This window comes from Xiphophorus maculatus, chromosome 18, assembly GCF_002775205.1.
Source record: "Xiphophorus maculatus strain JP 163 A chromosome 18, X_maculatus-5.0-male, whole genome shotgun sequence".
Taxonomy (NCBI): Eukaryota; Metazoa; Chordata; class Actinopteri; order Cyprinodontiformes; family Poeciliidae; genus Xiphophorus; species Xiphophorus maculatus.
The window spans coordinates 14,363,159-14,387,822 of NC_036460.1; the positions used below are offsets into that span (position 1 = coordinate 14,363,159).

The following is a 24,664-nucleotide window of genomic DNA, read 5'->3' on the forward strand; positions in this document are numbered from 1 at the left end:
CAACATAAGTATTTTTATGTTTTTACATTTTTTCATATGAGTTGCTTGTGAAAAGCCTGCCTTATTTCCTTTCAGAAAGAAACTTCATGTATGAATGAAAACCCTTTTAAAATCTAAATCTGTTGGAGGTATGAAAATTTTGAGCTTAACTGCATGCATGCTAAATATAGCATTTCTAATCCTCTTGTTAATGTTTTTTTTTTTAATATATAAATCTGTAGTCTGTGGCAGCTTGGGTTTGCTGGAGGTCAAATTATGTACTTTACTTTGGATTGCGTGTTAAGCAAAAACAACACTGTGGAAAGATCCATCTTCTTTGTTGCAACAAAAAGAAAAAAAAAATCACTCTGACAGATTATCAGTAATTAAAACGAACATAGACCTGATGGGACACGCTTTTAATTTGGACTTTCAGTAATTAATTCATGTGTGTTAATCTCTAAGTTCCTTCACTGCTCAGTAGTAGAGGATGACATTTTATAGTTCAAGAAATATTAAGTTCTCTTTTATGCATGCACTTCGCTAGACCTAAATTATGACCAAATAAAAAAAAGCCCACTATAAAATATTTAAAAGGCATAACCTGACATAGTTTTTACTGACTGCATGTGCATTTTAGCGTTTCATTAATTTATTATTTGGCTACTTGAGAAAGTGCCTGTGAATCTGATTTGCCCCCAATAAGAATCTATGTACTAACAAAGGCCTTTCTTGGGAATGCTAATGTGATCATTATCAAACCACAAGGATGCCAAATTTTCTGCTGTCTTTAGAAACCCCTCATAAAGCCAGGGTCTGAACTGGGAGGAGGGAAAAATGCCCTTTTTGTTGCTGTCTGTGTTATTTGTTGCTACAGGGGTCTCACTGCTATTCTTATTCTAATTGAGGTTCTCCTTTTCCGTTTCTCCCATGGAAACTCTGGTTCCCAGAGCGAGGACCCCAGTCTCTCACTGAGCCACTGCCACCCAGACAGCTAGGCTGAGAGGGAGGCAGCGATGGAGGGAGGAGTCTGGAGCTCCATCCACTGACTGCTGTGTGTGCTGTAAGTGGGATGAGCAAGAGAGAAAGAGAGGGAGAGGAAAGAGAAGAGGAGGAGGAGGAGGTTGGGAAGGGGGGGCAAGTGAGGGCTGGAGACTGAGAATGGATGGGGAACGCAAAACAGTGCGAGCGAGAGAGGAAGAGTGAACGTGCGTATTCTGAAAGTCAGCAGTGAGGACGCAGAAAGTCCACAAGCTCACATCAGCAGAGGAGAGAGCGTGAGGCGGATCGGGGCACCCAGCCACTCTGAAGAGTCAAACACACAGCAAAGAGCCGTTGAGGGAGAAGGAAAAGAGGAAGAGTACGTGGAAGAAGAGAAGGACAGAAAACAGCTTTCCTCTGGTAAAAGAGAAAAAAAAGAGGAGACACCACTGAGGGACTGTAGTATCGTCCAGAAGCGCACAGGAGCACCGTCTCATCTTGTCAATTTCTTTGTGCCTGCCAACTCCAATTTCACACTCGCCTACTGTTTCCCGTAGGTTTTGACCTCTCCAATCTCCCCTGCCATGATCTCCTGGGTGCTCCTGCTCCTGTGGATCTCCGGACATAGTAAGTTTTCCCCAGATAAACTTGCTAATTTTATGTCATCTTCCTTGCTTGCGATGGCTTTGTGACTTTCTGGCTGAGAGCCTTGTCCTCTGACTTTATCTCTGTGACATGTGAGCTTTTTGTTGCCTTCTGTGTTTTCTTTTGACCGGAATTCTGCATAGTACTGCCATGTGCACTTTGATGTCTGATGCGAACAGGAGAGGAGGGAAAATGTCTGTGGATCCTGTGGTGTGGAGGTGCCACTTTGTACATGTGGGGTTTGTGTAGCTTTCAGACACTGAACGGCTAAATACTTCCTATGTGGCTTTATTATTCCTGTCACACACTCTCAAACAAACACACACAGAAAGCCCTTTAACCCCAGTCGGGTTCAGTCAAGCGTTCACTCCTTCGTCACATTGTTTTGAGCTGACAGCCCCCTCCCCATTGAATCCTGCTACGGGGGGTCTGGTTTAAAGAATGGAGTCTGAAAAAGTTAACAGACCATCAGAGGTCAGAGCTTGGCAGCTAGAGCCTTTCGGACAGTGTCTGTTGTATTTATTCTTGGACAGTCTTTTGGTCGATAGAATGAGGATGGTTTAGTTGTATTCCCTGATTGCCACCAGGTGGTTGTCTGAAGGGGAAGTGAAAAAGAATAACGGACCAAAGTACAGTCAAACTCTCCACCTGCGATGCATGGACGGCTGAGTTAGGCAGCGGCTATTTGTCACTTCACGACATCACACCGACACACAGTAAGCTCGCTCCGGTTTGCACTTCTCTGGGGTCAGGGTCAATGACAAAACCACTTTCTCAGGTTCATCCCCGTTTGGTCTGAAGGAATGTTGATTTTTCCAGACAGAGATGTAACCTTTGATCTGGAGGAATCACTGAAAGCATGCTAAATTCCTCTCTGCCTCAATCTGCAGTGACTTTGTTGACATTTTTCGCGGCAGCCTACGACTCAGTCGGGTGCACGCTGCTAAAACAGCGGCAACACATAACACTCGGTAAACAAATCATTTGCTCCGTCGCTGACTTCAGCTGTTCCACGTCTTGATTTATCGTCTGTAACGCAGAACATTGCTTATAAAACACAACAAATTTACTCAGAGTATGTTTTCCGCTGACTGAATTTTTATGTAGAAACTGTTTGGAAATCATTCATCAATTTGAAACTGACGGGGGGGCTGGAGTTTCTAAGCATTGCTCAGCATCTCTTTTAAATGGACAGCTTTGGATTTCTTGTATCGAGACAGTGTGAGGTTGGCCAGAGTTGGTTAGTGTTGCAGGACAGTTACAGAACATCACACTCCGCACCTTCAAAGCTGCGTGCTTTTGCTTTGCTGCTTTGTGGTCCCCTTGAATTCACCATCAACTCTTCCTGTACCATCTGCACTTACACAAAAATACATGATCAGCCATTGGTTTCCTTTCTTCCACTGTATTATGCATCTTCTAAATTTGCTTCTGCTGCTGCTTTCTACATTCGAGAGAAAAAGTGTGCTCATTTATAGTTGTAATGGACTTCAGAAGCTGATGCTTTTATTTTTTTATGTAAGTGCATTTTGCCATAGTTTATTAAGCTTCGTACATCACAATTTCATGCACATATCATCACAGGTTTAGTCCCAGTCCTGGGAACAACTAACACCATATCTCATTTAACTGGAATGAGATAACTACTGCAACTGGACTGAAATGGGATTGCGGCGCATTTCAGCAAAGTCAGTTATTACCATAATATAAAATATCACTTCCCCAGCCAGGTAAACAAGATATAACGACCGACCGTCTCTTTGCATGCCTCGAGGGAGAAAGAGAAGTGCTTCCCCAAAGCTTTCTGTTGTACAAATTACGGCTCTGTTTATGTGTCGAGCCGGTGTCAGCAGAAAGCTGCGGGGGAAAAAGAAACAATCTTGTTTTTATGAACAGGGGGAAAGAGAGAGTTGTCGTCCAAGCAGTCATATACTTACTTATACCCAGCTGTCCTGTGAGACAGCCACAAAGAGTGTGAAAATGAGGGACTGAGTAGAAGACACAGGGTTCTTATTCAGACAGAAAAAGTCTGGAAATACACGGAAATTGATTTGTTTTCCAGGGTTAGATCAGTATGAAAAACAAAAACAGAGTAAGAGAGTATTTCCCATCTCATTGTCTAAATCCATCTATCCATCCATGTTTCCATTCTTTTCTTCCTTCCTTTTTGTCATGACTTTAATGTTTATGTTTAAAGCATTAAATTCATCCATTCTTGTCCATACTTTACGTGCACTTTGAACTCTGGAAAATTAAGATACAAAGTTTTGAATTTTGACATGAAAAATGTATGGTATCTAAAGACAGAACATGAGAGAGGATTCAGTCTATATGAAGAAGAACAATGCTGTTTTTTTCCTCCCATAACTTTGAGAAATAAATGGCCCAAAACGAACATGTCGAAGGGAGAGAATAAGGACAGGGAAAGGTGTTCGATCTGCTCCCCAGACCGAGCGTGTGCTGTTAGCACATCTAGGGCACCTTCTCTCTGTGCTGTCACCTCTCCAGCTTGTGACGGATGACACAGCACCAGTCGGGAGGATCATGGAGATGGGTCTCGAGGAACACATTCACCTCAGGCCAAACTTGTTCACTACAGCATCCACCTACTCTCACCACCACCTCCATCCCATCTTCCAATCTTTGCAACATCTCAGATTCCTAACGTGGCTCTCAGTGTCGTGATTTTTCTCCTCACCTTGCGGAGGATCACTTCTTTGCTATTTGCTCTTTATTCCATTCCATTCCATTTTTTTCCAGAATTGTTTTTATTTATTTGCCAAGACAGGGATTGAGTGCCCTGTCTTGGTGGGTGAATTGGGGGGGTTATAGGAGAGCCTTAGACCTGTGTAGTAGGAAAAGGCTCAGAAGAACTCCTGCTCTATATGTTTGTGAATTAGAAGGAAATTGACAGAAAAAGTTGCATGTTGTCTCATTAAGTGTTTTGAATCCGCTTTTTAAATGACATAACACACAACTTCCCTTGGCTTATCATTTAGTCAGGCAGCCTTAAACAGAAGCTGTGCCCACTAGGGGCAGAGTGGCTGCACAGGAATTAAAACTCAATCTTCTTAAAAGTCGCTTGTCCCTTCTAGTCCTCCTCCACCACCTTCATTATCTCTCACCCCCTCATCCATCTCTTGTCAGAATCCCTGACTTTGCCACCTGTAAGCTGTTTCTTAGTACTGAAAAGCATGTCTTAGTACCCCCCCACAAGCCCTTATTTCATTTACTGCTATTAACTGCTGTCTGACGACTCTAAATCCTCTTTTCCTCAGCAAGCTTTGATACATATTTCTCAACCAAGGAATAATTAAATGTCTTCCCAATGTTGTGTTTGGACGTGGATTTTTATTTAAAAACAAAAAAAAAAAAACTTGTAGTTTTTTTTTTTGTAGTCAAGTTGGTAGTCCAAGTTTTATAGATATATACAGTATATATTTTTAAAGAACAAAATGCACAGAGATTTTTTAGCCAGTTTCTGAAGTTTCAAAATTTTGTGAAGCCTTGACCTGCCAACATTTTCTCTTTTTACAAGCTGGATTGTAGTGAACAACATTTTTTGGCATAACTGACAATGTAGAAATTTACTATATCTCAACATTTTAACTTTTCTTCTATGAGATGGTGTAAAAAAATCATATATGTTTGAGTAGAACATTTTCTAACATGCTTTTGTTAGATTGCTAAATAACCAACTTATTTTTGTAAACAGTGATTGACTATTATCTATGTTAGAATCATAAGCAATGTTACACTGTGTGTGAGTGAGAGAGCACTCTCCACACAGCTCAGCAATAAAGGAAGTGTTTTACAAAAATGTCATAGACCAGACAAAATTATTACTCAGTTGACGTTCTAAACTCTTATTAGTGACTGTTGTGAACTTTAGTCTTTTTATTATTTACATGTAGAATGCTTATTTATTATTGAGCAACCTGATTACCAGATTAGCAAGATTAGTGCAGCTAGTATGTTATGAGCTAACAACACACTTTGTGTTATAGCAATCTAAAAGAACACGCCCAATATATTTTTTTAGAAGTTTCAAAGTATTTTTGCATTTTCATTGACTTTTTTTAACACTTCACTGACACTGAAAGCACAAACTTTGAGGATTCTTCCCTCAACTTCCAAAAGAACAAAGTTCTTTTAGTGTGGATCAGTGTGATCCCATAGCACATATGTATGGTGCATTCAATGATCAGAAAAAAGAAAAAAAAAATCTGATTTTTAGTTTCTGACTGGCCAGTTCCAGATTTGGACTAGGACAAGTGGATAAAATTTCCCAATATCAGTGAAGGATGCAAGATGGATGGAAAGTTTTTAAAATATTAACAAGTAAAGGATCAAGTTACCTACCATGTTTATGTTGGATTTTTAAAACATGGATACATTTTGTTGCCTTTCCAATTGCCTTGGCCTTTAGAGGCAAGAGTCAGAAAATGCTGTTAAAATGCTTTGCTTTATAAAAAAGTAATGGGATTCAAAACAGTTATTATGCACCATAGGACTCATACAAACACATCCTTGCCTTAATACTATGACTTTCCCAACTTGCACCACAGCCGTGCAGTGAGTGACACATGATGTCATCAGCTCATAATGGAGCCCAGTGGCATGTAGTTTGTTTTCTTGTTTGTGCTGCATGTCCCATCAAGGCTAGCCAGCTTAAATCACCTCAGTCGCAGGGGGCTCATTTCTGTGCCACGATAGATTAAGCCCACTGTAATCCCTCTGAGCCCTGTTGGATATTTATGGTAATAAGTAAACATATGAATAAATAATCGTAGAAGCTGCCGTTGGACAGCTGGAACTTGTAAGTCCCAATGTTTGTCAGGAGCCGGGTGACATTCAAAGGGATGCAGTTTCAAAGGAAAATCAATTGCATTTAGACGACAGTGGAAAAAGGAATCAAAAAGACTGTTCTGTTTGATGGCAGATAAAACTTTTAAAAGAATATACTGGTCATAGAGTAAATGTAGGGACTACATAACACTGCGCTGACTGGGTTCAGCTTGAGCAATATATGGGTTTATACACTAACAGAGTGGACGAAAGCCTCAATTTGAGTTTGTCAGGATTCAGGTCAGCGAGGAAAAGGAACAAAAAAAAAAGATTAATTTGAACTCTTCCAGGAAAACTGGTTCTTGTTATTCAGTCAGTCAACAAAATCAAGCTGTTTACTCTTATGTTTCATTATCTATCTTGAAGACTCTCTTTTCAGGCCAACAGTTGTCTTTAATACCAACCAATCAAACCCAAGCTCTTTTCTCATCTCCCTCTCTCTTTTCTCTCCCTGAGACTCCGCCGCTGGATCTCATTCCTCAGGGATGAATTTACCCAGATTGGAGCACTCAGCAAAAGGGCATTATCCCGGATTACATGTCTGTTGGGCGGCAGTGTTAAGTAATTCAACCAGATGCCGTTGTGATCACTGGGTCACCTGTGAAGGCGAGGGTAGCAGCTGCACCTCTTCTCTCAGCTATTTGCTGTCAAATCTCTTTCCTTCTGAGATTTTATCTGCAAACTGGTTGAAAAAGTTGGTCTCTTTTCTGAGGTGAGCTCAGCTGTTATAAAAAAAAAAAAAAAAAAAAAAAAAGAGTGTGGAAGCTCTCTCTAACCCCGGTCAGGATTTGGTGAAAGATTATGGCAAGGATTACTGGTTTCTAAATTGCAGTTTAACACACAGGAAACAAAACACTATGTTTTTGTCCACAGGGCTTCCAAAGTGCTGCGTTTGTTCGGATACGCGATGGATTTGGGGAGAGGGACGTGTTGTTGGGAGAATAGTGGTGGATCACAGTGTGTTACTTTTCAAAATACTGGATCAGCTAGGTCAGAAGAAAGATATTGATGGCTTTAAACACACTTTTTCTCCTTTCCACTAATCCAGCACCTTCTCAGCTGTGGATGATTTTTTAATTTATTTTTTTTATCTTGCTTCTAGCATTTGTGATCGCCTGTGGAAAACAGGTGCTTCAAACATTAACACAAAGCAACTTCAGACATTTCCACAATGAGAAGTTTGTTCCTCCTGTCATAATCCCTGCTGGCACATTAGTAAGTCTTTTGTCCAAATATTTAACTGAAATGTTAATTTTTGCCTCATGTTCAGCCCTACCATATCCTTCAAAAGTCTCAATTTTCATCAGGTGTGGTGTATAGAAGTATTTAAGATGCAAGACGCCCTCAGAACATAGTATCTAAATAAAGAAAATCCATAAATCCTATTTTTTTAATACAGTAGTTGTTGTTTACTGGCATGAGGTTCACCCATGACTCAACATCTGTCATCAAAACAGACAAGAAAAATAAGAACCTGAGGTTATGGAGGTTGTAATCTGAAATACGTAAATAGGACTGGTGATAATAATAATAATAAAAAACAACAACAACAAGGTTTTCACTCTAAAACAAGACTAAAGCTGTCTAATTTAGAAATATTTTGATGTAAATCCTTTTAGGTGTGTTTATTAGTATCAACAAAACAGTTCAAAACATACCTTTTCAAAATTTTAATGAAGATTAGGAGGATTAATGTGTGACTAAATCATTCTAATTTTTATACCATTTTGTATTTTGAAGTTATACAGATTTAAAGGAGGAACTGAACATACTCATGCTTTCACATGAACTACTCCATTTTATAGCCTTTTTAAAAGTTGTTTTGAGGAGGTTTTTGGACATTGTCAAGGAAAAGGATTGGTGAAGTTTGGTGGATTCATCACTAACCTCTCACCTGTAAGACTACCTAATAATAACTCAATGTAGCAAGAGATTGAGAAGGATAAAGAGGTAGCAATGAAGGATACATAATAAGAAAGAAGGGACAAGCAGTGTTACGAGTAACACTGATGACAATAAGATGACATACGTAGACGTGAGGGTTCATTGATAATGCATAAGGGAGGTAGAAATTATTGAGGGAGGGGTAAAAGATGATGGGGGTATAATGAAGGGCTGGAGAAGGTAGGGATGAGAAAGATAGTGTGGAATAAATGATATCAGATAAGGGACGGATGCACAAAAGATAAGAAATGGGGGTTTAAGTTGGCAGGGTTGAAGAATAAAGGATGAATTAGACTGAGATGAATAAAGAAGGAAATTGGAAAGAGGGATGATGATTATGGAAGAAGGGTTGAAGATGAGGGAGGTAGGGATAAGGAATGAAGTCAGTAGGGAATGAAGGATTCGTGTAGAGGGAATGAGGAGTTTTGGATGAAAAAGGCATGTAAGTGCAAAAAGAGGAATGAAAAAACAGGGATGAGAGGTAGAAAAATGAGCGATTGAGGATCTGAGTAATGTGTGTGGTAGGAAAGGAGGAATGAAGGATGCAGGTTGAGATACGAAGTGGGATTAGTGGATGAAGGATGAGGAATTAAGCAGTTAGCGACAAGAGATGAAACCAGAGAAATGGAGGAGGGTGGGGTATAGTGAATGTGAGAAACTGTGTAAGCAGGAGAGCCAAGTATAAATCGACTGTGAGGTATTTAAAAGTGTAATTCAGGTGTGCGGTTAACCCATTAGCTCCATTTTCTCAGCATAACTAATAGTTTCTCAATGCAAATTTAGCTGACATGTCTTCCTCTGATGTGAAAAAATTCACATTTATTCCTTGAAAGATAACTGAGCATAAAATATGTGAATGCTAATAACATAAGTTTTAATTTGACTGCATGTCAGTTATTTATAATATGTGGTAATGCAGAGCAGTCTTGGTTACGTTCTTATTTTAAAGCAGACACTTTTGTGCCTCCCACAAATGCAACTGCATTCTACATGTAACCAAGCAGACTTTTCTAGGAATGAACATTTATGGTCTCTCCTACCGCCTTTTTGTTCAATTTGTTCATGGATGGTGTGGGATCTGTGCAGATCACAAGCGAGCAAGGAACAGCTCAATAATCCTACCTCTGTTGAGCCGTTTACTCGACTGGTGCTCTAAACATTTGTTTGAGAACCAGCCAAGCAATCCATCGACATGATAGCGAAAAGCCCTAAGATGCATGTGGTGCTTCGGTGCAGGTGGCACCGAAGGAATTGGGTGGCCGATCAGATAACAACTTCCTGGTGTTTGTAAGGAAGTTTCTTGGACAGCCCAATATTACACTTGGACGAACTTCTATCCTCTTGCTCATTCGCTTCCCCATCTTGTTTACTGTGGCTTCTCACACTCTGTGTTTTCATGCTGAAGATTTTTAACACAGGACTAGCTAGAAGAAGGTTCTTATTCCTAGACACTTCACATGCACATGTCTGTATGTGTGTGGCATCTGTGCACATTCGCTAAGCTCTTACAATTACTGCTGCAAACCTTGAATTGTAATATAAATGCAAATAAGCCTTATAATGTGTACAAGCAGCATGTAAGATGGCAGAAGCCCCTCACCTGTTAGTGAATGTTGATGTGTCCCTGCCTGTCATTACCACAACAGTGAGCGTTAAATACTCACAGCAGATAATGTGTGAAGCATTTCCATTTGTAAGCAAATCTGGAGGCTGATGTATGCTTCCTGTCTCAAATATAATAAAGACCACTCACAAGAGCAGTTGTTAAGCATCCTTGTGTGAAACAGCCACCCGTGTTTACTCCTCACTTTTGTGCATCTATTTTCACATCCTAATTCTGCTAAGCACGGCTGGACGGTGGGGTTCAGAAAGAGAAAACTGTTCCCTCTGTGGTGCCAGACACCAATGATGAGAGCCAAAGCTTTTTTAAAAGGCTATTTGATCTGGCACCGATACAAAAGATGTTTTATTCAGCAAAGCACATCTGACACAATAGCGGCACAAACTTACCCTTGATCCGTGCCAAACTTTTGAAATCTGCCAAGGGTGGGCAGGGGGGGGATGGTGGTGCTTGCTTTGAGAAAGAATAATGTCTATAACTGGCACTTTTTTTGTTCAGTTTTTTTTCCCACATGCCAAAAAGGGGGCTTTGAGCCACCTGCTTGTCCCACTAAAAGACCTAAGCAGTTTGGAAAAAGAGATCCATTCACAAGTCCATTGCAGCCAGAAACTTCACCCCCTGCCCCCACCCACCCTTTTAACAAAACTGTTTTACATCTGCAATGACTGGCACCAGACCATATTATAATTGTCTTTTTGTTGTTTTAAATCAGCCGTAAACACTCTGTGACTCAGACTCCTTGACATGGATGATGAAAATGTTGTTCCTCCTTTGTGTCATAATGCACTTTTACTAAGCAAGGCTTCATCTAACAGAACCAACATAAAGAAAGAGCTGTGCATGCATACATTGTATGCTCTCCCTTGCATTACCAACTAGCAATCTGTCAGAGCACAATAACAGATGAGAAACCCTGGGGTATGTGAGCAGGGAGAGAGGACTTTTAAAAGTAGATTCAATAACATGCTCTAAATAAAGAACTGTATTGATCTTAATTTTTAATGTATCCTAATGTAAGAATATAGCAGAATTGATTTCAACCCAGCACTTGAGATGATTTTTTATTTGTATACTAAAGGTGGGATTCACTCAGCCTGCTTTAACATACTGCCTATTTTATGGCATAGTAATAATTTGGTGTCACAGGCAGAATCAACTAACAGCAATCCATACTTTCTTTTTTACTGCCACGTGTCTCTGCCTCAGCATACCTCAGAAAGTCTTCTGCTGTCATCAGAGTTTCTTTCTTTGTCAGTTGAGTTGTTCAAGTAGATGTCAGAGACCTGAGTAAACAAATTACATCACTGTATAATTAATTATTTTGGACACCACTTCAATATTCACTTCACTCTTTTGGAGGTTGAGGAGCTCTTTTTGCACTCACTGATTTTATTTTATCAAGTCCAATTTAATATTGTGGAGGCTGGCCTTGGCAATGAAAAAAAATTGCTAATGCACATTGGGGAGTTTAAATGATTTGCAATCCTTTCAAATCTGTTGGCAGGACTTTCAATCTGGCTGGCATCCTGGGGGACCTCGCAGTGGTCATTGCTCAGTCCCTAGGGGACATTAGTGCAAATCACAAAGGAGCACAAAAGTCAATTCAGTTTTGCACTTTCCTTTGGCCGCTGCCCAATGCTAAATGGCAGAGGACTTGCTCGCAGCCCAGGGAAGGGTAAATGCCTTTAAATTCTGTGCCCCTCTAACCTTTTAAACCTGATTAAATCAAATCAAAATACCACAGTTCTGACCCACTTGGGATGACCTCAAGACAAACAGCTGAAGAGGAATCAGAAGACCCTGAGGTGAACCAAGGGCAAGGCCATCTATTACTTCCTGCGCAACCTAGAGCACAGCGACACAAAGAATGCCTGCGGTGCACGATGAAGAACAGACTCCACATCAGAGATTGGATTAGAGTGGCAAGAGCAAGAGAGCCCTAAAAGCTATGCCAGTTTATTGAAGCCTTTTCCAAAGCTATAATGTTACAAGAGAAGGGCTCACCTAATGACAACTGAGTGGATATCTCCTTGTAAAGAACAAAGAACTACGGTGAGGCAAGATGGGATGGTCTAGAAACCATACTTGACCTCTCAAAAGAACACGCACTCAGGTAAAACAGCCAAATATTATATATTGTGGACACAGATAAATAATAATAGTAATAGAAAATGTCAATGCTAAACCTGCATAATTGTAAAAACACAGTGACACTAGTACAACATTGTTTTAGCTACACAGACTTTAAATTAAGATACATTGCCAGTAGTCAGCATATATATTTGACTGCATAGCAGACATGTCAAGTGTAGTTCTCATTCTATGAACTATTCATTGGCACTGGTTTTAAAAACCATAAGATCTAGATGTGCAATCTCTGATACCAATGGTGTAATTAATCAAATCAATATATTATATTACAATTATTTTTGCCTAAGTATTGGCCTGTGTCACACTTCTAACAGCATGAACATGTGATAAAAAGATTTCCTGAACTTAATGAAGGATAAGAAAGAAACATTAAGGGTTAACGTCTTGATCTTTTTTCGCCGAAAGGAAGGCTTGAAGATTTTGTCCTACATTACATTGAATGCTTTCTAATACAGGACAGATAATGATAATGACAACACAATGTCCTCCAAGGTAAACAAAGATATACAGCTCTTGAGGAAGAGGAGAGAGAGGAGAATAAAGAACAAGAAAAACAGCAAAGGAAAATATAAAATTAATCTCAAAAGGGAGAGCATTCTTGTCAAAAATGAAAACATATCTGTGTGTTGCAGCCCTAATCCTTAACGCCAGTGTATTTGCTGTCTGAGTGGATAATTTGTGCGTCTGTGCAAACAAGCACAAATGTGATTATTCCTCACTTTGGTCGCACGCTAATTCTATTACTTTACATTGTTTCCCTATCTCACTCCAAACAGCTTTGGCTCAAACTACGTCTCAATGGTTTTTCCAAAAGACTAAGTGCTGTTTGCCTGTGGCAGACTAACAGAGTTATTTACCCCATTACTGGTTTTAAAAATACCCTTGGATGACTTTTAATGTACGTTTCCGTATGATCTGCTGGGGACGAGTCATTGCCTTTGTCCCAGCTCAGAGTGACTCCGGTATTAAAAATGCAGCATGGCATCCAGAGGCTCACAGTGGGATGTTCAAGGGTCCCAACGAGTACCTCCCCTCACCCGTGGCACACGGCCCCTAATCTTTCCCTAGGTTATGATTGTGAATTATTAACAGAGCTTTCATTAAAAAAATGTAATTTGCTCAGAGCAGCTATACAAACTCTGGTACAGCCTTATTTCAGATGTGAAGAAACTGTCATAAATTTATGTTGAATCTCTCTCTGCCTGAAGAGAATTCCCCATATGTGCATGCTACATTCTGTATGAAAGCATGGAGTTGGCTACGAGTCTTAATTTAAAGACTCTTAATGCATTTACATTTTACTCCTAAATGGGTCATAACATAGAATTTGGAAATGTCTATGGCTTGAATGATTTAAATGTAATGTGTACTATATTAATTTAAAAATAAACCACCAAAATCAGTTCACACACTTCTATACTAAATTCATATTCAAGTTCATGTCTGACTTTGGATGACGGACGGTTCTTTAATGTGAGCCTCATATGGGTCTGCGATTTGGTATTTGTTGTTTACTACAAAGCCAGACATCTTTTAGCTTCTCCCTCCACACAGACCTTTTTGATCATCACTTCCATACTGGATATAAAATGAAGACTGAACAGCACTGCAGTACAAGTGACTTTTAGAGTTCTATGACTCTTTGAAGACAGCCAAACAAGTGTCTTTCATCTAAAAAAGGCAGGACAAAAACCACAGAAACAGGTAGTATCCTGAGCTTGGAAATGAAAAAGTGAAGATTTTAAAGTCTCTTTGTGATTGCATTTCCTCCAAGACTCTCTGTGAGAGAAATGACATGCACTTTGTACAGCTTTTACTGGGCATCCGTCAAACAACAGAGCCCGAGGAAGACTGAGACCAGAAATGTTCGTCTGCTTTTGAGAAGCCTAGAAAATTATTTTAATGTGGAAGGATTTTTTTTTTCCACCAGGAACAGTCATCAGTTGGTACTGTGAGCAGTTTTCACCCACAAATTGCTCTGTGCCATGAAAGTATGTTATTGTTGGATTGATAATATATACAGTCATTGACTATTTTATAAGACACATCTGTTTGGTTGCGTATTAAAACCAATAGCTAGTCAATCACATAGCAGCATTGCAATGCATTTCAATATCAAGATGTGATGAATATTTGCTCCAGATCAAACCAATCATCAGAATGGGGAAGAAAGGTAACATCAGTGACTACATGATTGTTGGTTCCAGATGGCAGGTGTCTTGTAATTTTCATACAAAAACATCTCTTGAGTTTATGTAGAATGGTCTGGGGCAGATAAAATATCCAGTAAGTAGCAGCTGTATAAACAAATATGCCTTTTTTGAAACTGATGCTACAGTTGAGAAAGGCTTACCAAATTCTGACTAGATCGTAAAATTGTTGCCTGATTGCTTAAGTCTCATTTTTAGCTGTAACATTCAATTGGAGCTTTGTATAAACAACATAAAAGCATTGATCCATCCTGCTTTGAGTCAATGTGTTTGCTGCTTTGAGTCTGCTGGTGGTAGTTTAATGATGTTTGGAATATTTTCTTGGAACACTTTGGACCCCTTAGCTGACAATGATTAAAACACCACAGTCTACTCAAATCTTGTTGCTGATAACGTCAGTGATAACGTTTATGACCACAGCGTATCCAGGGTGTCGCCCAGAAATCATGCTAAGCCCAGTGGTAGGGTCTCCAGAGCAGTGCACCAGTGTTGAAAAATGTTAAAAGTTGACAAGAAATGTGAAACTATGAGTAAATAGTAATTTATTATTGCAAGACCTTAGCAATACTTAGTCAGGTTCATTTACATACATTTTATCAAGTTGCAAGCAGAGACACAGAACTAACCATGTGACAGAACATATAATGAGCATGTGTGTGATGTAAACACATGAACAAATTATAGTTCACAAAGACAAGCACTCACATCATTCTCACTGCACACTCAATGCGAGCCTCTTAAAGTGAAACTAATTCAGGCTTTATGGTCACGCTTTTGGAAGTTTTTGTTTAACTTGTGCAAGTCAAGCAAGAGGCTTTTATACTTGATTCGTACATTGGTGCAGTATTCTCCGCAAAGACAGCCGTCATAGAAAGATCATATAAATGCCGGTGTTGCTCTGCAACAGCATCTTTCGAATCGACAATTTTAAGAGAAAGGTGGTGCGAGTGATCTGTGCTGAGTCACGAAAAAATCTGGAGGTGTATAACCAGGTTCTGCAACAACCTTTGAGACACAGTACAGGGGCAAGGATGTTCTGCGACACTCCCACCCATTCAGCGCACCAACTATAAGCATAGTTTTGTCTGTTTTGCTATTAATGTTACTGGTGTATTAAAAAAAAAAGTAAAATAAAACTTATTTAAAATAAATTTCAAAACCTACGTGAAGCCTGGTAACCTGCCATTCTTGTAATACTCTTGGTGAAACTCTGGTATGTATTTACTTACAGCTGCTTCCAGTAGAATAATGCATCCTGTCACAACATGTAAATGTACTCAGACTGGTTTCTTAAACAGTAAGTTCACTGTACCCCAACTGAAATAGCTGTAATCAGATCTCAACACAATAGAGCACCATTGGGAGGTGGTGGAACAGGAGAGTGTCATAGATTTGCAGCTAAAATTTCTCCAGCATCTGTTAGATGCTATTTTGTCAATCTAGACCAAAATCTCTTCCTAATATTTCTGACACTGTTAAATCTGTAAGGAATTGAGGCAGTTCTAAAAGCAAATGGTGTCCAAACTGAGCAATAGTACAGTGTTTCTAATAAAGTGACCAATGAACATATATTAGGTGAATTTAGCCCCTGCAAAAACCAGAACTCAATAAATTAGTAAGAAAGAATTGAGCCTCATTCTTTTTCTTGAATTAATGGTGGAACAGCAATGGCAGTGTTACCCCCACTGAGAGATGAACCAGATTTCAACCCAGCGCTCCCTGGAGGTGAGGGCCAGCATCTTTCTGACAGGACATCTGGTCCCTGAGCATTGCCACCGGGGGGTTGATGTCACCACCTTAATTGTAATGTTTCTCTCTTCCTCCATGCTCAAAAACTAGGGCAGCTCTCCATAAAAGGAGAGAGGGAAAGGGGGAGACGCTACGTGCCGGGCCGTGTCGGCATGCCACATCATTTACAATGACAGCCCTAATAAATTACAGCAGCAGATCGCAGTGAACAAACAAAGCTTAATGGAAATAAAGTGGGAATTATCAGGCAAGAAATAAAAGGAAAACAGACTGAAATTAGTGCAAAGCGTCTGGCTGAAAGAATGTCAAGTCCACAAAGCGCAGCCAATAAATGGACACATTGCCAGATTTAAGACTGAAAATGTTCTGTTCTCATTATTGCTTTTTCAGTCCAGAAAATGAGAAAATATTTCTGAAGCACATTTATTTTCAGACTTCTAAAACTCATCCGTCAGAACTGTTTTTTGTAACCTTGTTTTCTTGTTTTGCCTCAGAAAAAGAAGCTGCAGATTGTGCTGCTCTTTAGGACCATTGTTCCATCGATTCAGTCAGGCCAGAGAAAGCCTCGGAGCCTGTGCCATTAGAATGCTTAGACATGTGGAAGAGAACAACAAGAGATTGTAGGATGGAGAAATGGTATGTCAGGGGAAACGTTTGTCAGGTACCATCAGTATGAGAGTTGTCCATAAAGAGAACTTTGATGAAAGTCAGGTCAGCTGGGGTCCAGTCTGAGGGAAGAACAGAGAGATATGTGCACACTTTTAAATTATACAACAGCTCAATCACATGCAAAACTTTAGAGTCACAAATAAAGGTGTAATGAGATTTCAGCATTAAAACTACATGGTATTTCTCATCAAAGTAAAGTCTGTCTGGTGGGCTAGTCAGTTGCTGTTTTATTTAAGGTTTTATTATGAGATGTGAATCTGATAAAGTTCATATTTACATCATGTTATAGAAATCGTTAATTGCTATAGTATTTCTATTTCTACTGTAATCATTCTCTGTGACTAGATTAAAGACAGAAGGATAGCAGCTCTTTAGGAGTTCTTAGCTACACATGGAAGTTTTCTGTAGCATGGTTTATCTGCAGCACTGTTATAGACATAACCTTGAACTTGAGCCAGCATCAATGCTGTGCATTTTGCACTATTTGTTCAGTTTCAGTTTTTACTATGATTGAAAAAAATATATATTGACGAACTGAAAAGCACAAGACTGAATCAAAAACTAATTGAAAAATTCCTATAATGACAATAAAAAAGAGCATTACTTCTTTATACATTGGAAGTGTTTGAGGAACCACTTAAGAAAGAGAAATTAATGCGAGGCATAAAATTTGTGACTTAGTGATTGTATACGTCTTGCATTTTTAGCCTACTTTGTTGCCTTTGCTTGTGTATGTGTATCACCACATGTACCTGTATGGATTGGTGCATATTTTATGGACGGCATGAACTTTTACTTGCTTGTGCACTTAGATTACATGTATGTGAAGCAACCATGCTGGGCTTTCAAACAGAAAGCTCTGCATTTCGAAAGGTGCCAGAATGAGTTTGTCACAGAAAGTGTAAACTTGAAGAGAAAGGGGACTGTGGAGAGAGAGACTTTCCCCAGGCAGCCAGAGTCTGTCAGACTGATTAAGTCACACAGCTCGAGAGGGACTTTGGAAACTGAGGCAGGGCATGCAAGGAGAGCATTGGATGACAGCGAGGAAATAAATAAATAAGTAGCAACATGTAAGTATTAAGATGACGGCATATCACATGTGCGCTTACTTATACCTGACCCCAGAGACTCATGCTGGGACACAGCATACCAGCCCACGTCCCTTCTCCCCACCCCACAGCTTCCTCACCCTGCGGCGACATAAAGCAGGTCAGGGCCATCTTAAAGTTCACAGAATGCAACATGACAGGACAAGTCCAACATATGCCTTTATGACAGTGAAGCAAATAGATGACTGATGGCAGGCCAGTGTGTCTTCAGGGGATGAGATAACGCATAGACTTAATGTTTGACTTAATTTTGCTTTCAGTTTCTTGTCAGATGCAACATACAAAGCGTGGCAGAACTCTGAAAAATTTACTACGGCGTTCATGCGTCTTTCCTTATCTTTGGAACACCAACAGACAAAACATCAGCTCACTTGCAAGCTCAGTGTGTCTGATGCTGAATGTTTATGTGACGGAAATGCCAAGGACCTTTGAACCCGCTGGAGAAAAACACGAGCCATCCACCAGACTAAAATATGAACTCTACTTTGTTACCAGGGACCCCTGGCTGCTCCAAGATGCCCTAGTTGTATTTGGTCTCTATCAGTTTATCTCTGCCACAGTGAGAAGATGTGTTGGTAAACAGCAGAAGGGCAGCATCATTAGCAATGCACTACCCACTTAGAATATCTTTGGCAGAAAGTGCAAATGAGAGTAGATAAGGAATTGCTTTCAGTCATGCTCTCAGTAAAATCAGGTATGTGGTAGATACAGCTCACTAGCAGAAATGTAAAAAAGTCTGGTATTTCGAACTATATCCTCCCACGACCGGCCACCCTCGTACTGAAATTAACATCATTCATCCTCTCGTCCTCAGGCTCTGCAGTCCCATTGCTATACAAAGCATAATCTGTGGCACCTCTAGCATCAAATGCTAATTGATAGGTATTCAAACAGAGAGAAGTCCTCACTGAATTAAGAATCATTTAGTAAGAGACTGAGTTCAACAGAAAACTGTGATGCCTATGAGCTAATGTTTCTGGTATCTGGCATTGAAACCCAGGAGTGTAGCTCTGACTGAAAACATGCCTTCTCTGCATTATAATGCTAATTCAAACCTGAGCTAGACTTTGCCAGTAATTACTGTGGCAGAACAAAACTGCACAGTTAATAGGTTCAAAGTATTCCATCAAGCAAGGAACAAGAAAAACTAGCCATTGTGAAATAATATTGCTTCTGGCGGTGTTCAGGGCCCAAAATCGATGTGCACAAAACAGCACTTTGGTCTTTGCACAGATTTTAATTTGTAAGACAAGAATTTGACTCAGTTGGGTTTTCTTTCAAAGGGAATTGAAACAAATAGATTTCTTAGTATTCAGGATCACTGCAGGAAGTACTTCCCCCCCTTCTATCTCTGGCGCAAACAATGGTGGCAGTGTGCGTCTTTGATCAAGGGCATGTCTATGTTGATGACTACGAGAAATCTGCAGGCTGTCCCAAGACTGTTGTAACCTTACCTTCAAAGTACACTTGCTTTTATCTTCACCACATCCTCTTCTCTTCAGCTGTCTTCAGGGTTGTTGACTAAATGTTTTTTTTTTCTCTTATTTTTTTCTTTTTGTCAACATCAAAACCATCTAAGCATAGAAGTAAATCTCTTGACTCTTAGTGTTTATCATAATATCCTGCAAAACAGAAAGAAATGCTTTTTTAACTCTATTTTTTAATCATAGTAAGATTACCTAATTTTGCAACAGTCAGTCTGTTAGAAATCTTTTTACATATCTTATGATGAGCCTGTGTGAATGGGTGTGTTTCTCCTAATCTTGTTATCTCCGGGTTTTCCTCCAGCAATGACAGCTCTGACACATCATTGTACCCTTTTTCTCAGCTGTATCAGCAAGACAGGCATAAAGAGCAATAATCTATGACTGGACCTGAACTATGTGCTATGAATGGGTCGTGGTCTAGGACAGTGGGGTCCTCTGCCACTTGCAATGCATTACTTAGAAAGGACCACACAAGTGAACATAGCATATGATTGTCATGGTGACACACACTTGAGAAATCACAAGACTGGAGTTTGTAATCCTGTTACTTAACTTTCACTTTTGAACAATGAACAAATCTTCTCTAAGATTTGATTATCTTAGAGAAGAACCTCTCTTTTTTTCTTTTGATTTGTTTTTTTTTTTTAGGTCTTGTATCTTTTTCTCTCAGACTTTAGGACTTTTCAGTTTGAGGGTGTTTTTTGAGCTCAAAAAAGAACCAATTGCCAGGTGATGTTTTACATTAATTTGTACAAATCTCGGAGACTTTTTGTTCCCACTTCAGCACCAATTACTGATAATTTCCTGTAATTTAGTCACAGTTTACTGTCAAAAAATGTGTTTATGTGTCTCCAATAAAAAACACAACTGCTGGTGAATATGAGGGCAAAGGTAAAAAATGGCAAAGGGGATGAGACTAATATGAGAGTAGGTATAAACACTTCTGTTATTTCACATGATACCACACCTTTCTTACTGGCAATGTACCACAGGTGGAACTGCTGGGGGAAAGAAAAGCAAAAAACAAAACAACTCTCTAGCAGTACTTTAAACCCTAAGACAAAATGACGTTTTAAAATTAACGTTTCAAAAACTTGTTTTACTTTGATATAGATAACCAGGTCAAGAACAGCCCTATAAATAAATGAATAGAATAAGTAGTCAAAGATAAGGATAGCAAAGGATTTTATGTTAGGTTGATTGTGAAAACTTGATGAATGTATTTTGAAGCAAACTGACTAGATTTAAATCACCCTGGAGTTCACACTCCACACAAGGCCCACTTGATAAAACAGAGAAGGAATCTAGTAAATATAACTTAGCAGACAACTCTCTTCTTGAGTATGTTGCCCTTATTTTTGCTCTGTTGAACCTTTTGAATGAGTTTCAAGAAAGGCTCAGGCAACACCCACAAGAGACACATTTATGATAGTTGTAGATATGCAGGCTCATTGAGTCCATCAATACAGTAGATGAAAATTTGCCATGTCCAGCTAAAGATGTCACTTTTATTTGATCTTCCAAACTTTTATTTTTGGCACGCTACTGTATTTCCATCAACAGTGTTACTGTCAGTTGGTCAATAAAACAATAAAACACAACAGAGTAATGAAAAGAATATACCCACACAGCCAGACACGAAGTCACAGAGCCAGCTCAGACTCTTTAATCCAGGTCCATTTTTTTTCAGAGTGCTCTGAACCTGCTGTGAAATTGAATTTTCCAACCTTGTGTGTATGTGAACCAGCCAAGCACTGCATTGTCAGAGCACTCAATTAGCTCCCAAGGCATAAGCCAAAATGTTTTCCAACTGCAAATATATTCCTCACTGGACAAGCTCTCATTTGCATAATGCTGCTAAGCTTATAGTAAAGAAGAAGGAGTCCTTCCCAAAGTTAGAAGTAAAAACAGTTCGCATGTTTACTAAATAGTTAATTGCTCTCTTTATGCCACTGTATATCATATGTAGGGGTAAAGTATCCTTTTGTGCTGAAGCAATGTTAACCTTTGCCCAAAGGCTGGAAATATGGTAATATACTTGTGTTTGTGCTCTGCAGACATTCTATTCCTCCTTTTTGCATGCACATGTTGTTACCTTGACTTGCTTTACAAAGAAGGACCCTTCAGTTTTGGAAAGCTTCCTCAAACAGAGGTTTGGGCATGTTTTCTCTCCTCTCACTGGGAAAAAGCTGAGCTTATGTTCCCCACCCCCATATATTTAATCTGTAGAACAAATGAGATTGAAGCCTCAAATTCATCATAACGCTCTCTCGAAGTTGAACATTTTCAGAAAATGAATTGTGTTGTTTACTGAATTTGCCGTCATTGAACCAGTCGGCTGAGGCATTAGAAATAATCTGCACTGACAAGTAGCTAAACATTCCACTGACAAAGTGACATTGAAGTCACACAGCCATGCCAACTTTTCTGTTTTTTCTTATTATTTTTTTTTTATTCCCAGCTGAATGGATAAGAGAGAGAGAGGAAAGAGGAAGATGAAAAAAAACTCAAAGAGAAAAGTAACTTTCAACAACTGGAGACAGTCAGCTGCAGCAGCAATGACTTTTTCTCAGAACCCACGCGCTTGCTTGAATAAAGTGGCTATGAAACACTTGTGCAGTCGAAGTAAGACATTTAGGGTCAAAGGGTTATTGTAGGTTGCTAGTGACCTATGGTAACCTCTAACTTTCATTACTGAGGTGCCACCATCTTCAAATTTAGTGCTGCACTTCTTTTCACCTCCCTTAGGTCTTTTAATTCAGCTTGAGGACACATGTACACATCTACATCCATGGAATTCTTCATCAAAGAGAGAGATATGGGGGTTTTGTTAATGCTTTACGGCAGGGGGATTCTCACTCATACCAGTGTAAATTATGCCCCCAGCCATTTTCACAGAACGTTCTGTTACATATATTGGACAGAGACCTAAACTGAGACGTAGCGCTGCTCTGCCAGTACAGCATCATGAAATAGGAATGCAAGGCAGTGTGTGCCTAGAAGGTGTAGATCCCAATTTTTCTTTTTCAGTAAAAACTAACTCTTCACTGAAGATTTTCATCTTTTACTTATTTAATTATTTCAAGGCAATCTCTAATAATGAACCCTTTACTAGTTATACACTAAAGCATCTGGTTTATATTTTGTGTATATAAATCTTATGTGGTACCACAGAAAGTGTGAAATGGATTGGATAAAAAAAAAGAAAATGCTAATGAATCAAAACTGATTTCCTTCATTGTGCGTTCGCAATTTAATTTGAAGCTGAAGCAATTACGGTGAAGAAAAGGATGAAAATGAATTGAAACTGGCTGCTTTTTCTACCTCTGAAAGTCAGAGCAAAAAGAACATAGTTTTACTCAGAGATGTTGACCATGAAGTATAGGACTGGAAAATGTATTACCGTCCTATTGTGTTTTTATTCCTGCAGGGTTTAACTACAACTGGTTATATAAGTATGGCTGTAATCGGAATTTATGTGTGCATAAGTGTAAAAGTAGACATTTTTAGTTGGTGTAAAATCATTACAAGCTTATCTTCCACATATTTTTATGGACCACACAATCTGTAAGGAACAGACAACACTGGGATTAACTAGGTTTTAAACATGCCACATGATGAATATCAGTTCACCTTAGTGCAACTAAGTTCTGGACATACTTTCATACTTGATAGAAACTGGTTGTTAATGGACCTTACAGTGCCAAGAAACAGCCTGATGACATATGCTCATGCTTGAGATTAATATTGTTTGCCTTCCAGCATTCACTACTTGCAATTGATTCAAATTAATTTCTTTCTTTGGCAAGTCAATTGGCCCCTGTCCCTTGGCAGACCATCTCGGGAGAAGAATGTATTTCCCTTCAGTATGGCTATGATCTAACATCATAATCCAAACTGATCTTACCTTAGCATAAAAAAGTTAAGTGCACCCCATATGGCAGAAGATATGATTTAAAAGTCAGATGTTTCATAACATTAAATGGTTACATTTAAACCTAGAGTTGACCTCATGAGGTCAAGAGAGACATCTAGATAATGTTAAAAAAATGAAAAAAGGGAAAGATTTGCTTTTAACCTAACCGTTTAAGTGCATTGGCTGCAATAGAGCCAGTTTTTTTTTTTCTTTTTTATTCGAGATGAGCGGCATTTCCTGAGAAATTGAAACAGGATGATGGAGATCAGTGACAATACCAGCTGGATAATCATGCCCAAATCACAGCCATCTGCTCTCAATCTCCACCACCATCTAAGCGCGCCACTATCAATCCCTCACCAATAAATCCTTAAATCCCGACAATCTGCAGCACTCAGCTTAGGACCTCTGATAATCTACCTAGCAAGCCCACATTACTGGACAGGAAGGTACCGCATCCCCTGGATCTTTCATCCATCTAGAAACCAAATTTGGCCTCTTTTGCATTCCACAGATTTAATACTGTTTTAGAGCCTCTTACATAGAGTGAGTTTTGTATACTCAAATCCAGACTAATCTACATAAAACACAAAATGTGAAACCATGTACTTTTTTGTTGATATTTTGCCCATGCAACCACAGCCATGACACTAAGTTATGTAATGTGGTGTTTGGATGGTGTAATTATTCTACATCTCACCTCAAGAAGATATAGGTTTTAGCAAAGTCAACATCTTTGCACCATATTGCTGAGCTTTGTGGTTAAAGGGCAATTTCAGGGACCTGAAATACCAATTAGTGAGCTGTTGAGTTTGATAGGATGAAGAATCCTGATGAATGAAATGTACATTGACTTCTCTTGATGAATCCACCGGGCTGCTAACCTCAACACCTATGCCCATTATTGCCTGGAACTTTGTGGTTTGTGATTAGAGTGCCTCAGAGGTCACTCAATAATATTTTGTCAGCACACCACAAACAACAGAAAAGTAAGCAAGAATGCAACTCAAAGTGCTTAAATTTAATGTGGAAAGAATTAAGTAATTTCTCCTCAGCACCCACATTGGATTTGGCAGATGTTCTGATGCATAATTGCTACATTATCTTTAAAATGGATCATATTTTCAATTTGCGTTTTCATTTTTCATTTCCTTTTTATTTATTTATTTGGAAGGGAGACTGTTTTTGAAAAAAATGGGTCTCTGGTATGTAATTCATGTTTATGCCAGCCAGTGCGTTTTTGTAAAGGCTTCTGCTCCTATCTGTTTACATTGCAAATCTGCGCTCATGAGACAGTATTTATCAGCTTTAGCTTTCCTCCTGTGGCTTTGTGAAAGTTTTTCAAACTGTGTACT

The 24,664-nt window shown here is 39.3% G+C and overlaps 1 protein-coding gene across 7 annotated transcripts in view; it reads left to right on the forward strand.

The window, feature by feature from the left end:
* Positions 1-1,119: 1,119 nt before the first annotated feature.
* Positions 1,120-24,664, forward strand: part of kirrel3 (kirre like nephrin family adhesion molecule 3) — a 191,941-nt gene continuing 168,396 nt past the window's right edge. For all 7 annotated transcript variants that reach the window (XM_023351558.1, XM_023351559.1, XM_023351563.1 and 4 more), the window contains exons 1-2: positions 1,120-1,380; positions 1,518-1,587. In XM_023351558.1, the coding sequence (XP_023207326.1) occupies positions 1,545-1,587 (43 nt within the window). In that variant the 5' untranslated portion in view covers positions 1,120-1,380; positions 1,518-1,544. The remainder of the gene's footprint in view (positions 1,381-1,517; positions 1,588-24,664) is intronic.